The 14374-nt window shown below is 35.3% G+C and overlaps 1 protein-coding gene across 1 annotated transcript; it reads right to left on the reverse strand.

Annotated features, from left to right (window-relative positions):
* Positions 1–233: 233 nt before the first annotated feature.
* On the reverse strand, positions 234–12970 carry zc3h15 (zinc finger CCCH-type containing 15). The gene is made up of 10 exons (XM_007235596.4): positions 12795–12970; positions 10285–10386; positions 10094–10196; positions 8512–8664; positions 7880–7971; positions 6805–6990; positions 5992–6138; positions 4787–4900; positions 3922–4054; positions 234–2495 (listed from the first exon to the last, which is right to left on the reverse strand). Exons 1-10 carry the CDS (start codon positions 12867–12869, stop codon positions 2302–2304), a joined length of 1299 nt encoding a protein of 432 aa, XP_007235658.1. The 5' UTR covers positions 12870–12970; the 3' UTR covers positions 234–2301.
* Positions 12971–14374: the final 1404 nt, after the last annotated feature.

The following is a 14374-nucleotide window of genomic DNA, read 5'->3' on the forward strand; positions in this document are numbered from 1 at the left end:
AAACTCTGTATATAAGAGTCCTTTTCAAAACCAAGACCATACATTTTTTATTTTTAAATCCTGTGAAAATTGTTTTTGGCATTTGATATTTGGAAAATTATGGTGCATCCCTAATGAAAAATATCTTGCAGCCACACAGGACTCCTTACTTCACCTCCAACACAGAACAAACTTTAAGAACATAAAACATAAAAGTAAAAATATAGCTCGTATTAAACACCACACACTCTGAATTTAGTCTCTGATATCCTTTTATTTACATTTTGTCTTGGCATGTTGGTGAAAGGGATTTTTAAAACAATTGAAGACACGAGGACAGACACATTCCACTCTCTGGCTTCTCTCCTCTCCATCCTTAAAGCACTTCAAACCTGCAGGAAAGACCTGGAACCCTCTCCGTTCTGAAGCTCCGCCCACAGTGTCGGAACCCAGAACCAACAGAACCGACCGGCCCAGAACTCCAGACGCTCTGCCCCGCGGACACCGCCCCCACGTTCAGTCCCGATTAGAGAGGAAAAGTGATCTGAGCATGACACACGTTCACCACCATGTACTTTCTGATCCCCATTTACAATCATGCATAATGTTGATGCTGTCACACAAAAACCCTTGTATCTCCATTTCTGCTGATTTTAACTGTCTGTTATTGATCCTCTCATCATGAAACCAAAAACAATCCAAGATGCTCCAAAATGATCTGGATTAAAACTGTTAAAGCACTGTAAAAGTTCGAGTGAAAGTTTGTCATTTGTCAAAGGTTGTCATTTTGGACATACAAGGTATTTGTGGGACAGGTCTTTTATTATTATTATTTTTTTTTTATCAGTGGTTCCCAACCCTGGTCTTAGAGAAGAAACTCCCATTCCTGCACATTTTAGTGTTGCCTGCTCCAAGTGTTGGGATTTTTATAACAAGCTAAATATACCACAAGCTACACCCTGAATCAAAGGACCAACATTGGGTGCAACCAAATTAGAAGGTCTCAATCTTGATCTAAATAAACCATGACTAAGTTCTTCTGCAGTGTGAGAAAAAAAAAACGTTCCTAGATGGTTCACCTTCACTTTTAGATCAATTACGCAAAGTTGAAAAAGAAGAGGTGTTGTGCTAAAATCTGCCTCAAACAGCAATGTGAATACAACAGATTACAGTGCTGGTGATTCTGTATCTACTGTAACTGTAGATTAATCCTTATTTATATACACTAATAAAAGGAATCTGATGAGAATCTGTTTTACACTCATTCTGCTGGGGGACAAACCTGCACTTTGAAGAAAGGGAGGAAGAATTTGGCACAATACCTTAAAAAAAGGCCAATTTTTTTACTTTCTACAACCCAATCAATCAATCAATGTGAAGTATAGGGAAACTCCACCCACGTAGGTAATGACGACAGTACGACAGTTCATAGAGAATTCAAAAAGCTAAAAAGCAATGTGAGTGTAATGTGAAACTATACCAAAGTAACCAGATTAAATGTGTTTATATATATGAAGTTTAGTTTTCAGACTTTGATCCAAACTTTTAGATGTAAAAATACCCTCATACATACCACCTCAACTCAGAAACGAGCTCAATATTGATCTGATTAGGTAGATTAGTGTTGTGTAGTGAGTAAACACTAATATGTGCAGGCTAGAGCGTTCTCCAGGACCAAGGTTAAGAACTACTGGTTTGGATTATTAATAATCTCAAATGAAATTAGCACAGAGATCATTCAACTGTAATCATAATAGCAGCCAATTCACAAAATAATTATCCTCATCTGAACAAAAGAAAGGAAAAGGGAAAACTATAGTGATATAAGAGCCGAATTATAGAGTGCTTTAAATTTCAATACAGGAAAAAACTTAAGTGATTGGCTAAAGTGATTGATTGGCATTAGCATCGCAAGATTAGCGCTTAGACCATTACCAATGCACTTCATAATTAAACCGCATTTGAAACTGAAATGTAGAGCGAAAAATGATCAACAGCCGATAAATATTTCAAAGCCTCGAGTCCAGAAGGATCCAAAACCCTTCAAAATGCCTGTGTTTGATTTGGGCTTCCGACAGTGACCCAGATCAGGAGGAATAAAGCCGAACATCAGCTCCTCCTCCTCTTCATCCTCCTCTTCCTCGTCGTTCTTTTAGCTCTGAGAGTTAAGCCGGGGAGAACAGCAGACGGCCAGGATTTTGTTATGGCTGTTTTGGTGGTGTTGGTGGGAATTCGTGGAAAAAAAGAACACTGTCTGTCAGTCAGTCAGTCACTTCAAGCCTCGTATGGAGTTCATGGAGAGGGTGAAGAAGCGTCTGGGCCTTATTCCTCCAGGTCCAGTGTGTTCAGCTCGTCCTCCAGTTCGTCCAGGTCCTCTCCAGTGAACAGGTTCTCGTCCACAGGCACCGCCTCCGACTCCTCCTCCTCCTCCGCACACTCCCCGTCCTCTCCCAGCGTCTGGTCCTCGCTGTGTTCTCCGTTCTCCGCCCCTCCTGAAGCTTCGCTTAGTTTGTAGTCTAGAGGAAACACGATAAAAACGCAACATATCCTCATAATCTGGTTCTTAAATCATTATCACACGCAACAGGGTTCAGATACTTTTTAACCAATAAATTTTCATTATTTTATCATGACTTTTCCAGGCCTTCAAGGCAAATTTACATGACTATATGACAATTTTATGAAAATATCCTAAATTTCCTTCGGTATCTATCTATCTATCTATCTATCTATCCATCTATCCATCTATCCATCTTTTTTAAAACAGTAGAGTAGAAACAGCAGACCTGCACAATAAAAAAAAAGAGATTAAATTAGGTCTAAAATTAATCAGATAAAATACAGGTACAGATACACGCATAATTATTAATAATAAAGTGCATGTCAGATCCTAAGAGCTCTATTGTGTCGGCCTAAAATTACTGAATTAACTCTGTAATAAGCTGATGTATTTGTAGCTCAAAATAGAGATTTGTAGAGCAAATTTTCATTACTTTTCCAAAACTTTGGTTATTTTTATTTTTACAAAACTTATCAAAGCCTGGAAATTACCATTTTCAAATTCCATGACTTTTCCAGGTTTTTCATGATCTTACGAACCCTGATACAATATTCCAAATAACTCCTATTTTTCATAAAGGAAATGATTACATATGGAACATAAACAACAAAAAAATGAATTTATAAATATATATAGAGCTAAATGATATAAAACGAATTTTCTGCTGTTCAAATACTTGTTAATGAATGATGAAATCAGCTTAATTTCTTGGCTTTTTTTTGTTTTAATTAAAGCAAATGGCAAATACGTACATATTGAAAGAGTTATGAAAATATTCGAAAAACAAAACTTATAAATAAAAGTGCAATGTGTTACATAAATTGTCAAATTACAGAAAATGTGTCCACAGTTCATAAGTAACAGAACTCTGTTTAAAGTGACACAAAATAACTTATATAAAAGTATAAAAACGATACAACATTTCCTAACCTTGTGGTAATTTCCGCCTCTGCCGCTCCTCTCAGGTTTAACTGTGCTATTATAGGCGAGTATGATGTTTCCGTGTACTTTGGTACGCAGACACATCACACGATGCAGATCAGCCAATCAATAATCCCGCCCCCCTGCTGACATCCAACCATCTGCATCTCACCGCTATCAGAGGAACACTGCTCAGCCCAATCAGCTCTCCCTCCTGCCCCACCCCTAAACCCATACATCACCCACTGCCCCTCAAAAACTACACCCCCCCCCTCCCTCCCTTTTTTACTTTATTTTATTTATTTATATTTTAGCATTTTTACATTTTTCAATTTTGAGCTGAGAGCAGTGTAGTTGGTTTAAATCTGGGGGTTTAGTTTTTTTCCAAACCACTTAGCTTTTAGCCAGGTTTCACATGAATTCACATTGTTTAAAATCTATATCATGATATATGTACTTACCGTCTGTCTCTCTGGTGGGCGGGACGCGGGATGTGAACCTGTCGGCTGCTGCCACCGTTATCCCCGTGTTGTCCACCTCTTTAGGAACGAACCTGGCGATGTCGATGTCCTGGAACTCTGTTTCCTCATTAACCTGGAAATAATCACACATGCACAAGCTTGTAGAAACTTTAAGTGAAAGACCTGTATTTAACCAAAAATAATAAAACTGTAGCACCATTATTATATGAAAAACCCACGCCTGCACATACTTTACTTACTAAATTGAACAGAAAACTGATTTATATGCTCAATTCAGAAAAGGAAATGTGTTTATTGCATAAAAAACAGGTCATACTTAGGAACTTTTGAAACACTATATTGAGAACACCTATTTCAGCAGGGATGTCCAAACTTGTTTGTTATTTATTGAGGATATTTAACCATTACACTTTCCACTTCCTGTCTGAATATTTTAATACTATTTTTATGCACTGCTTTTTTTTTTTTAAAAAAAAGGATGGTTTTCAAAAAAAAAAGAAATTTTCTCTCCTGAAAACTGTTTATTTGGGTGAGTAAAGCTCTTTTGTTTATTTATAGTAAGCTCAAATTCCTCCAGTACTAAGGCTGTCAGGGTGCACTATATATATATATATATATATATATATATATATATATATATATATATATATATAAGTGTGCATTCTGGTGCAAAAAAATACAGTACTGTAGCATACCTATTAAAGTAAGTAAAAAAGTAAAAGTACCAATTAAAGTAGAGTTCTTTAAATCAGAGATGATCTCCTCCACATTCTTAAAAAGCTTAATTTAATCACAATATTAAAACACTGTAGGTCACTCCTTGTATAACATCACCGTTTCTCACCTCTTCACAAAGCTCGTCATCATTTTCCTCTCCATTGTATTTGGTGTCGACAGCTTCCTCATCGTCATCATCAACCAGCTCAGGCCTGAACTCGAACACCTCGCGCCCACTGACCTGGAAACAGCAGTTAATGATAAACAGGGCGGCGAGACGTTACAACACATGAATAAATCACACATAAAGCTCTATAATCCCTCAGTGCTGAGACACAGCATTATATAATCACACTCAGTACATCAGCAGAGAGAATACAGGCAGGTACGAGCTGTGGGTCAGCCTGGTTCACAAAAACAGCTGCTTTTCTGATGAGAGAGACAGAAAACAGCCGCAAAATAAACAAGAATGTTAACGTGGCCCACACTGCCCTCTGCTGCCACCCTCCGGTCAGAAATGCCATATCTCAAAGATCAATGGCCATAAACCATGAGCTGAAACAGTTTCAGGCTTTCCACTTTATACTCTTTATCTTAAAATAACAATACTAATTTTTTTTGACAAATTTTATTTAATAATTTCGTTTTATTATTGTTATTTTTTTTGCTCATCCTGTTAAATACACATTAGTTATTTTTTAGAGGACAAAGATTTGAATTTATTTTAAACAGTCAACTGTTTATTCATGTACACATTAATTTTAAATGTTTACAGTAAAAAATTAACTATATAGCTCACAAAAGCTTAATTTAACACTACACTGCCCTCTGCTGCCAAAGCTGAAAGATTATTAGCAACTAAAACACGGGCTAATATCTATAACAAAGCATCAAAATATGTGACAGTCAAAAAATTATAATTTGGACACTAGAAATGCATTGAAATTAAAATTTCTCTTCCAAATTAAACATTAAAATTTAATATTTCCAAATACCAGACAAGGTTTTTTCAACATTACCGCATTTATGAATACCAAATTGCAACCAGTGTGGACTGAGGTGAGCTTCCTACGGGTGTTAGCGTGTCTTTGCTGTCATAACGACGGGAAAAGTACACCTGTGATGCAATGCACCAGAAATTTACCTAAACACACCTCATTTCCAGACCATCACATCAATCAGATATATACACAAGCACCATTGCTATTTAAACCCTGCCTTGCACAGGGTTCAATGTCCCTTTCACACCTGCTGCTTTGGTTTGGACACACAAGGCAGGTGTGAAACCGGTCTCAGGCTCTTTTTAAAAGAAAAAAAATCTGTAAAACTCACTCCGAACGATCGGCCTGCTTTAAAGTCTGCCTTCTTCCTCTCCATGTCCTGCTCAGCTTTAGCCAGCTTCTCCTGCCTCTTCCTCTTCTTCCACGCCAGGAACGTTTCCAGAGTGATACGAGTGACGTTTGGTCCCAGAGCAGATCGCTGCAGAAGAAGAATAGAAAAAAAGTATAAATAGTACCAAATATTATGCTTTGTACATGACATGGATAAAACACTAATAATTATATGAGTACATATAATAACTTATCTTTTAGCGTATTATGGTGTATTATTTATATATTTATATATGTATGAAATATCGTGCCATATCACCCAGCCCTAATTATTAAATAAGGGTACTACTATTTTTTGTTTGTTTTAGCAAAAGAAAAATTCACACTGTTCTCATTATTTCCCATTATATATCTACTAGAGACAGATTATATCTGTCCACTATCATTTATTTTAATTTAATCCTGGATATATGGAGATATTTGGAGTATATTATTATTATTATTATTATTAATCATGACAATCTGGATCATTGACTTCTGTTACAAATCTGAAAAAAAGTTTTATATATATTTTTTTATCATCTCAGTTAGGGGTGTGCCATATGATATTATGTGCAATAATAAAAAAATGTAATTTTCATTTTGTTGCAGTAGTGTGTTCTTGAAATATTTCTTTTTTTAATTTAGTGTTCTCATATCACAAAACTACCATGAAATATTGTGATATTATTTTAGGGCCACATCTCCCACTCTACTGGAAATCCACTGTTGTATTATAGTAACTTGAACCCATTTTCCACATCTCTCTACTCACTTCATTCTCGATCAGCTCCTCGAGGGAGATATGCTCCTCTTCATCCTCCTCCTTCTTCTTGTCCTTCTTCAGGACGAATCCCGCCGGCAGGGCGTGGCGGTACATGCAGTTGTCCCCTCCGCCGGGACAGACCCAGAACCAACCGTATTTGTTGTTTTCAATGGCATCGAGAAAATACCTACAGACCTGTTAAATAAAACATGGAAATAGTGCAGGTTATTAGTACTGTTCGGTGTAAATTTAAAATTTACATTACAGCGCTAAAGCCCATTTTACAGCAGAACCAACACTGCACATGTGACTCTCTGGAAGTATACCTCAGCACTTACTTTAAAGACTTTAAAGACCGCAACCAGACCCATAATTTTAACTTTAACCAATACATTTACATGATTTTTTAATGACTTTTCCATGCCTTCAAGGCAAATTTTCATGATCATATGATTAAAACATCAGTGTAAACATGGACAATAATAACAATAATCAACTAAAACTATAATTAAAATTGATTATAGTAGGTCTACAATGAATTAGATAAAAATGTTTGTCAGATCCGTTGCGTCGGGCTAAATTACCGAATTAACTATGAGCTGATGTATTTGTTAGTTCAACATCGATTTTCTCTATCCATAAACTGAAACACAAAGATTTGGAGACCAAACTTTTTTTTTTTTTTTCAAAAACTTATCCAGGACTGGAAATGGCTATTTTCAAAATTCTATGACTTTTACAGGTTTTTAATGACCGTATGAATCATCAACAAGAAAAAAATTGAAGGGGGAAAAAAATAACTTTAATGTGCTGCTCAGATCAACTGTAAGTAGAATATATTTGAAATATATTTGTTTATTTTATAACTTAACTATAAACAGTTCTAATCACTACCTGCCTGCTTTGATTTCATTTCGTACTGAAATATTAAACACAAAGTAAGGCAAAGCAAAAAGCTACTTGCTGAGATATTTACTAACCCAAACAGCGCACACATCAAAAATTAAGCATAAATAACATTGTAAACACTCATTTTTGTTCTGTTTCGGCCTAAAAACTGATTTAAAAACTGATCAGAACTCACAATTTGAGTTTTGGCTTTCTTTTTCTCCTCCTCTCCGTGCTTTTTCTTCACAACTTCCTCCAGCTTCTTTTCATCCCAGTTCTCCATGGTATCTGCACATTAAAAGCAGAGCACAAACATCTGTAATGGGCCTGACCCAGATATTCAGCTCTCCAACCAAATCCACCTTTAGGGGTTAACAACATTCTTGCTTGGTCCAAACTAGGGCTACACAATATATTTTAGAATCATGATTGCAATGTGAGCATGTGCAATATTTATATTAAATCAACCAATTTATCCTATAGCTATAGTTCAAGGTGGTCTTAGTCTGAACTAAACTGAACCACAGTCCGGTTTAATTAGTGTGAAAACACCTTTTAGACTTTCTGAAGAATTACAGGACGTTAAGGCAGACTATCACCACCCATTAAACATCAGCAGAAGAAAAAAGGCAAACTATGATTTAGGATTGGAGATCTACGCTAATCTTGTGGGAGTAATAAAGCAATATCTTATACTCTGGGCTTAAAGCAATGTTGTTAGCAACACAAGCATAGTATCTCCCACTATAAACTCAAGAACCACAATGCCATGGCTGATTAACTAGTTCTGGGCTACGATTAACTATTCAATCAAATCAATACTGTTACCTTTCTCCAGATCTTCATCTCGGCCGTCCACGTACAGACTGCGCTTCTCACCCTTCCGCTCCAGACTCAGGTCGTGGGAGAACTTGCACTTATCTCCTTTGGTGCACTGGCCTTGTTTGAAGAAAGCACATAGCACTGACTTCGGATCCACACCTGAAGGAGAAACGGAGGAAGAACACAAGCGTAAGAATGAGTACTAGAGCTGCAATTAATGATTTTTTGTTTTTTTTGGTAGTTGAATAATACGCTGAATAGGGGTGGGCAATATTATATTGTGTACAATATATCGTGACACAGAAATATCATGATATTAAAAATCTATATTGTGATAATAGGGATGTTCTGTCTTAAATGTAGTCTATTATTTACTGTGAAACTTTAAGTGTATTTATTGTATAATTGTTTTAGTTAGCAGTTTATATCGTTGCTGTCCTATGAAAAACATCCATTTTTGTTAATTTTTTGTTTACTACATAATTTGAACAGACAAACTGTCTCTCACACTGTGCCAAAATTTCTTAATGCATAGACCAATTGAAACTTTTTAAAATAACCTGAAATAAACTCTTTTTACATTCATTCCACTGAAAGTTTACAAGGTGTTTTCTGTTTTGGAGATCAGTGTTTTTCATTGGACAGCGACGATATGCATGCAATAAATATTCTGCAATATTGTTTGCTGCATTATATTATTTTATGCTGTATTATTTATTTTGCCACATTATGATTATACTGTTATACCATTATATATACACTATATTCTTGAAATGAACAAATTATTTTAGTTTTCTGCCATGTCCTCCACCTCTAACAATGCTAGACGGTGATACAGCTAAACATGACATTTAACAACCATTTAAATGTCTAGTTGTTGTTTAAATGTGAAAAGTACTGCTATTTAGTGATTAAATATGTAATCTGTTTAGTTGTGTTTGGGCACTTTTGGAGACCGAGACTAAGTTGAGTGTAAACTGTGTGAACTTCCCATTGCGCTTCTGTTCCCAGCACTTTGTGTAATGCGGTACTGTTACAAACACTGATTAGTCAACAATGAAATTTGTAGTCGACAAACGTTTAAAAAAAAACTACATTGTCGATTATACTGACTATTCGTTGCAACCCTAATGAGTTCATCACAATAGATCAACCCAAAAGTATGTGGACTCCAGCACTCAAGCACAGCAGTGATGATAAACTGTACAATACTACTACTGTTGGTTATAAAAGCCAGCCATCTTGTCTTGTCTTTTTTTTTACTCTCTTTAACCAATGATTTACAATTCCCCCTGAATCTGATTAGATTAGTGATCATCTAATCAAGATACACTACAAACATGTATTGGACAAATGTTTTATTTAGTGTTTCTTCATAAATAAAGAGTATTAAAGAGAGTTTATTCTGCTTTTGTTTGAGTAAGTGTGTGTACTGCCCAATAAAGAAGTTCTACTAGATTTTGGAGCATCCAAAAGTATTGGATAGAGCTCTACTGCTCTACAGCTCAATACCCAGGGCTTTACTCTATACTCTTTCTTAAGCACTGTTTTAATAGGTTCATGTTGTAGCTATAACAGCAGGCATTACCTTTGCTGACTTTCTGCGCTGCCACCACAGGCTTAAAGAGCTCGTTCAGCTCAGAAAGCTCTTTCTTCTTGTCAGTTTTCTTAGACTTGTCAGCTTCGGCCGCCTGATAAATATAACAATAATCAAAAGACTGCAAACCTGCCGAAACGTCTAAATCAGGTCAAAGATGTGGCATTTAGCCCAGCCCTTACCTGCCGTGGGTTCTGCTGCCCATATTTAACCTGTTGTGTGACTGTTTTGATGAATTTCTGCTGTTTGGCTCCCTTTTTGTTCTTCAGTCCAAACGTCTTATCCTGTGACAAACAACAACAGACCCGAATGAGTACATTCTAACATCTCTTAATTATTTAATGGTTATCAAATGTATGTATGACAAAAAAAATATATGACACAAATGCACAGTGGAGGTGAACAGGACAAGATATTTCTTTTACAGCTGAACGTCTCTAAAACAAAATGCATAAGGAATCATGTTGTAACTTAGAAGTGTCAAACCAAAATAGTGTGTAAAGCATTTAGATGCTCTTATCTGGGTTGCAGTTAACTTGTAGTTCAATTAAGTAATTAACTCTTGATGAGTTCAGCACAGCTGTAAACTGAAAGCCTAACTAGAGGTGCTACTTTGAAAAGTCTAAAATATAAAACATATGTTGCTTTGTTTAACAGTCTTCTGATTTATGTTGTTATAGCTTGAGTTACTTTAATATTAATCTACAATGCAAAACATTTTGAAAAACATAAAAAAAAAATATTTTTTTTTTCTTTGGAAGGTGTCCAAAGATTTACTGTTACTGTATTTTCTAATTTCCATTGATGAACAAATAAAAGCTACAGAAAAATGCCCACAATGGATGCAATGTCTACCTACACATTTCTGACAAAAGAATTTGCCAATTCATGTAATTATCTCTGTAATAAACATCAGTCCGTGACAGATTCTGTAAATAATGTATATTAAAATACTGTATTATATAATATAAATATTACATATCTGCACATGTTTTTGATAAACAAGTCTATTACAATTTTAATCCAAGTAAGTAACTTTGTTATTTAACCAATTAATCCAATTAAAGCACTGTCCCTATTAAACAAATTATTAAGTACAATATTAAGAGTACTCCCTTATGTCTGAAACCTTGTTAACTGTTTCTCAGTTTAATAACCTGTCCGTTCAAATTAACAAAATTGCAGGAAATAATTTACTTTAAAAAACTGGTGGAATTCAAGAGAGATAAAGGTATATAAAGAGTGTGGGAAGGCACCAGAAGACCGCTAGTTCTTTTAAATTACATAATTTCATATGCAGTAATATACACCTATTTACAGAACACCTAAACCAGGATATGCTTTATTGAACTGAGGAAACAAGATATTTAACAATTTATTAAGCTAGAAAAACAACTTCTAAATCTCCAGATTTCTTTTTCCCCCACCTTGGTACTTTATAATGGCTTGGTATCATTAAATGGAAGTCTGTGTCCACTGTCCAACACAAATGATGAATGTCTTTGTCAAGACTGACAAATTTAAAAGATTTGTTTAATTTATTAAACTGAACAATTTAATCATTAAATCAAGGGAGTGATTTACTAAACTGAGGGAACAAATTATTTAACTGAGAGAACAGATTGTTAAATAGATCTGTTAAAAAAGGGAACAGTTTAATGAACTGATGGATAATATAATAATATATTAATACTTTAAAACCACTATATCAATGTATAGAAAGCACATTATATATTATATGTTATGAGAAGGGTGTTTTAGTGTTCACAGAAAGCCATGAGGATCAGGCCTAACACACTGAAAAACTAGCGAGCTAAAGCTAGGAATTGCTAAAATGTTCTTTTTAGTTAACTAACTTTCAGCTAAATCACTGCTTCTTTGCTTATTCGACATACTATTAAGCAGTTATCCATAAGATTAATCTGAGCTGGCTTATTAAAAATGTTTATATCTATATTTTATAGAATGTATGCTACTACTGTAGCTAGCTAGCCAACTTCCAACTATCTATAGCTAGCTAAGCTAACCACACCATTCAACGCTTCTAGAAGCGAGTTAGCTATCGTTAGCTAGCCAACCAAATGCAGCCCTAAGGATAATAGAATTAGCTTTATATCCATGTTAAAGCTATACATATGAAATAAGCTCTAATCAATAAGCGCTATTTTATCGATTAGGTCACTTGTCAATACATTCCGGTCATCGATTAGCTAGCTATGGGAGTTTTGAGCTGTCACCAGCAAGCCGGGTTGACGTGTTGGGGAAAGAGTTAGCTAGGCTAACTATGCTAAGCTAAGCTAAGCTAAGCTAAAGTACATCTGCTTCCGCGCTGAATAAATGTTAAAATAAGCTAAGGCCAAATTCTATAGTAACTGTGCTAAGCTAAGCTACGGTCAAATCCTACCGTAACTATGTTATGCTAACCTAAGCTATAATAGCAATTATGCTAAGCTATGCTAAATTACATCTGGTTTGGCGCTGAAGATAGCTTAGCTCATTTATGTTAGGTTAACTCACGGCCAGATCCTATAGTAGCTATGCTAAGCTACGTTACGTCTGCTTTGGCGCTAAAGATGCTAAACTAAGCTAGGCTAAGCTAAATTAAGGTAGACCGCCGGGCCAGGGTCTGGAGCATGGCCGGGCAGCAGCGGGTCAGTATGAGCCCAGTTTTCGCGGTTTATCCGCCACCGACCTCAATAATCTTCTCCTTCTTCTTCTCCTGGGTCTTTTTGCTGCCTGTGGCTGGAGCGGGTTTCTTTGGAGGCATTTCGGCGGCTGTAAAAACACCCGGGTCCCGGCGCTGCGCGGCGCGGTGCTCAGCACGGCTGCACTAATGTGTGTGTAGGGGGAGGCTAACGTGTGTAAAAGTGTGTGTGAGAGAGTGTGTGTGTCGAAAGGGGGCAGCAAAAATGCAGGTAAATATAAAGTGAAAGTTGAAGTGGGTTATATCTTTATTAAAACTCATTAAACCCCAAAGAAAATGTTTATATTGGTTTGATATTTCGTGCGTTTGAAAATCATTAAAATGCAACCTTTATGAGGTAAACATTTATTTTATTAACATTTACTACTTACATATCGAACTTTTATTAGTAGTAACTTATTTACTATCATCTCTAAGGCATATTATGATTATCTTTGCTACTCAAAGCACTGTGACTGAAAAGAATAATGATTTCAACAAAAAACTCGAAGGTTTTTCTGAGGTAAATGCTAGGCTAGCTATGCTAGGCTAAGGCTAGATTAGCTTACTAACATTACTGAAAATGGACTGAGGCAGGGTAAAATTTAGAATTTTAAAGGTAAGAAAATAGATTATTTTGGTAAGTTAGTATGATTTAAGAATTCGGTAGACTTAAGATAAATAAAATCTAGTTGTATCTCTGGGTCGTCTCTGGGTAACCTTAACATTTTAAGCATTAAATAACTAACGCTAGTTAACCTAGTAGGTTAGTCTGTCAGCAACCTTTTCCTGCCCAAAAAAGTGCAGTAAAAGTCATTCCTTTGTCTTAAAATGTCTTAAATTGGTCTCCCAATGGTCTTAAAAATGCCTAAGACAGTAAATCAGTGTGTCATTAACTTAGTTCATTTGATATTCAATTCAATATTACATTCTTCACTATTTTCTTATTAGTATTTCCATTCCACCTTAAATAAGGATGACTGTGTGTGTTACTGCAATAAGCATTTAAGGTGGAATTTCCAATTGAATATCAAATGAATAAATGTTACTGTACATGGATTACAGTCAATATAATTTAAGTTTTTTTGCAGTATAAAAATTGATTACATTTTAATCATTTATATAGCAGCTGCATATTTAGCACTTTGCTTCGATGGTTTTACTTGTTTGACAAGTTTATTAATAAAATATGTTTCAGTAAAACTAATAAAATATGTATTTTTAATTAAAAAAAAACTAATGGAGTGTAATAGCAAACATAGAAACAGAGTGCTGCAAAATAACAGCAAATTATGTCAGAGTAAGACCACTGAGCGGTTTTCTATGTTACTAACTGTAACACCTTAATTTATTTCAACTCATTTTCGTGGGTGCCTTATAACCTTGAGTGTATTCATAATTTGAACAAGGCATCGTTGTTTGGTTTAATATACAAGTAAAAAGTAACTTTGCTTGAAACAATATAGGATTACTTTAATATAAACTAGTATATTATATTATAAAGAATATTAATACAATTAATATTACATCATGATTCTTTTTTGTTAATTTTGTATCTGCTTCAAGTGTTAGCTGGAAAACAATCATTG

The sequence above is a fragment of the Astyanax mexicanus genome, chromosome 11 (assembly GCF_023375975.1).
Source record: "Astyanax mexicanus isolate ESR-SI-001 chromosome 11, AstMex3_surface, whole genome shotgun sequence".
Classification (NCBI taxonomy): domain Eukaryota; kingdom Metazoa; phylum Chordata; class Actinopteri; order Characiformes; family Acestrorhamphidae; genus Astyanax; species Astyanax mexicanus.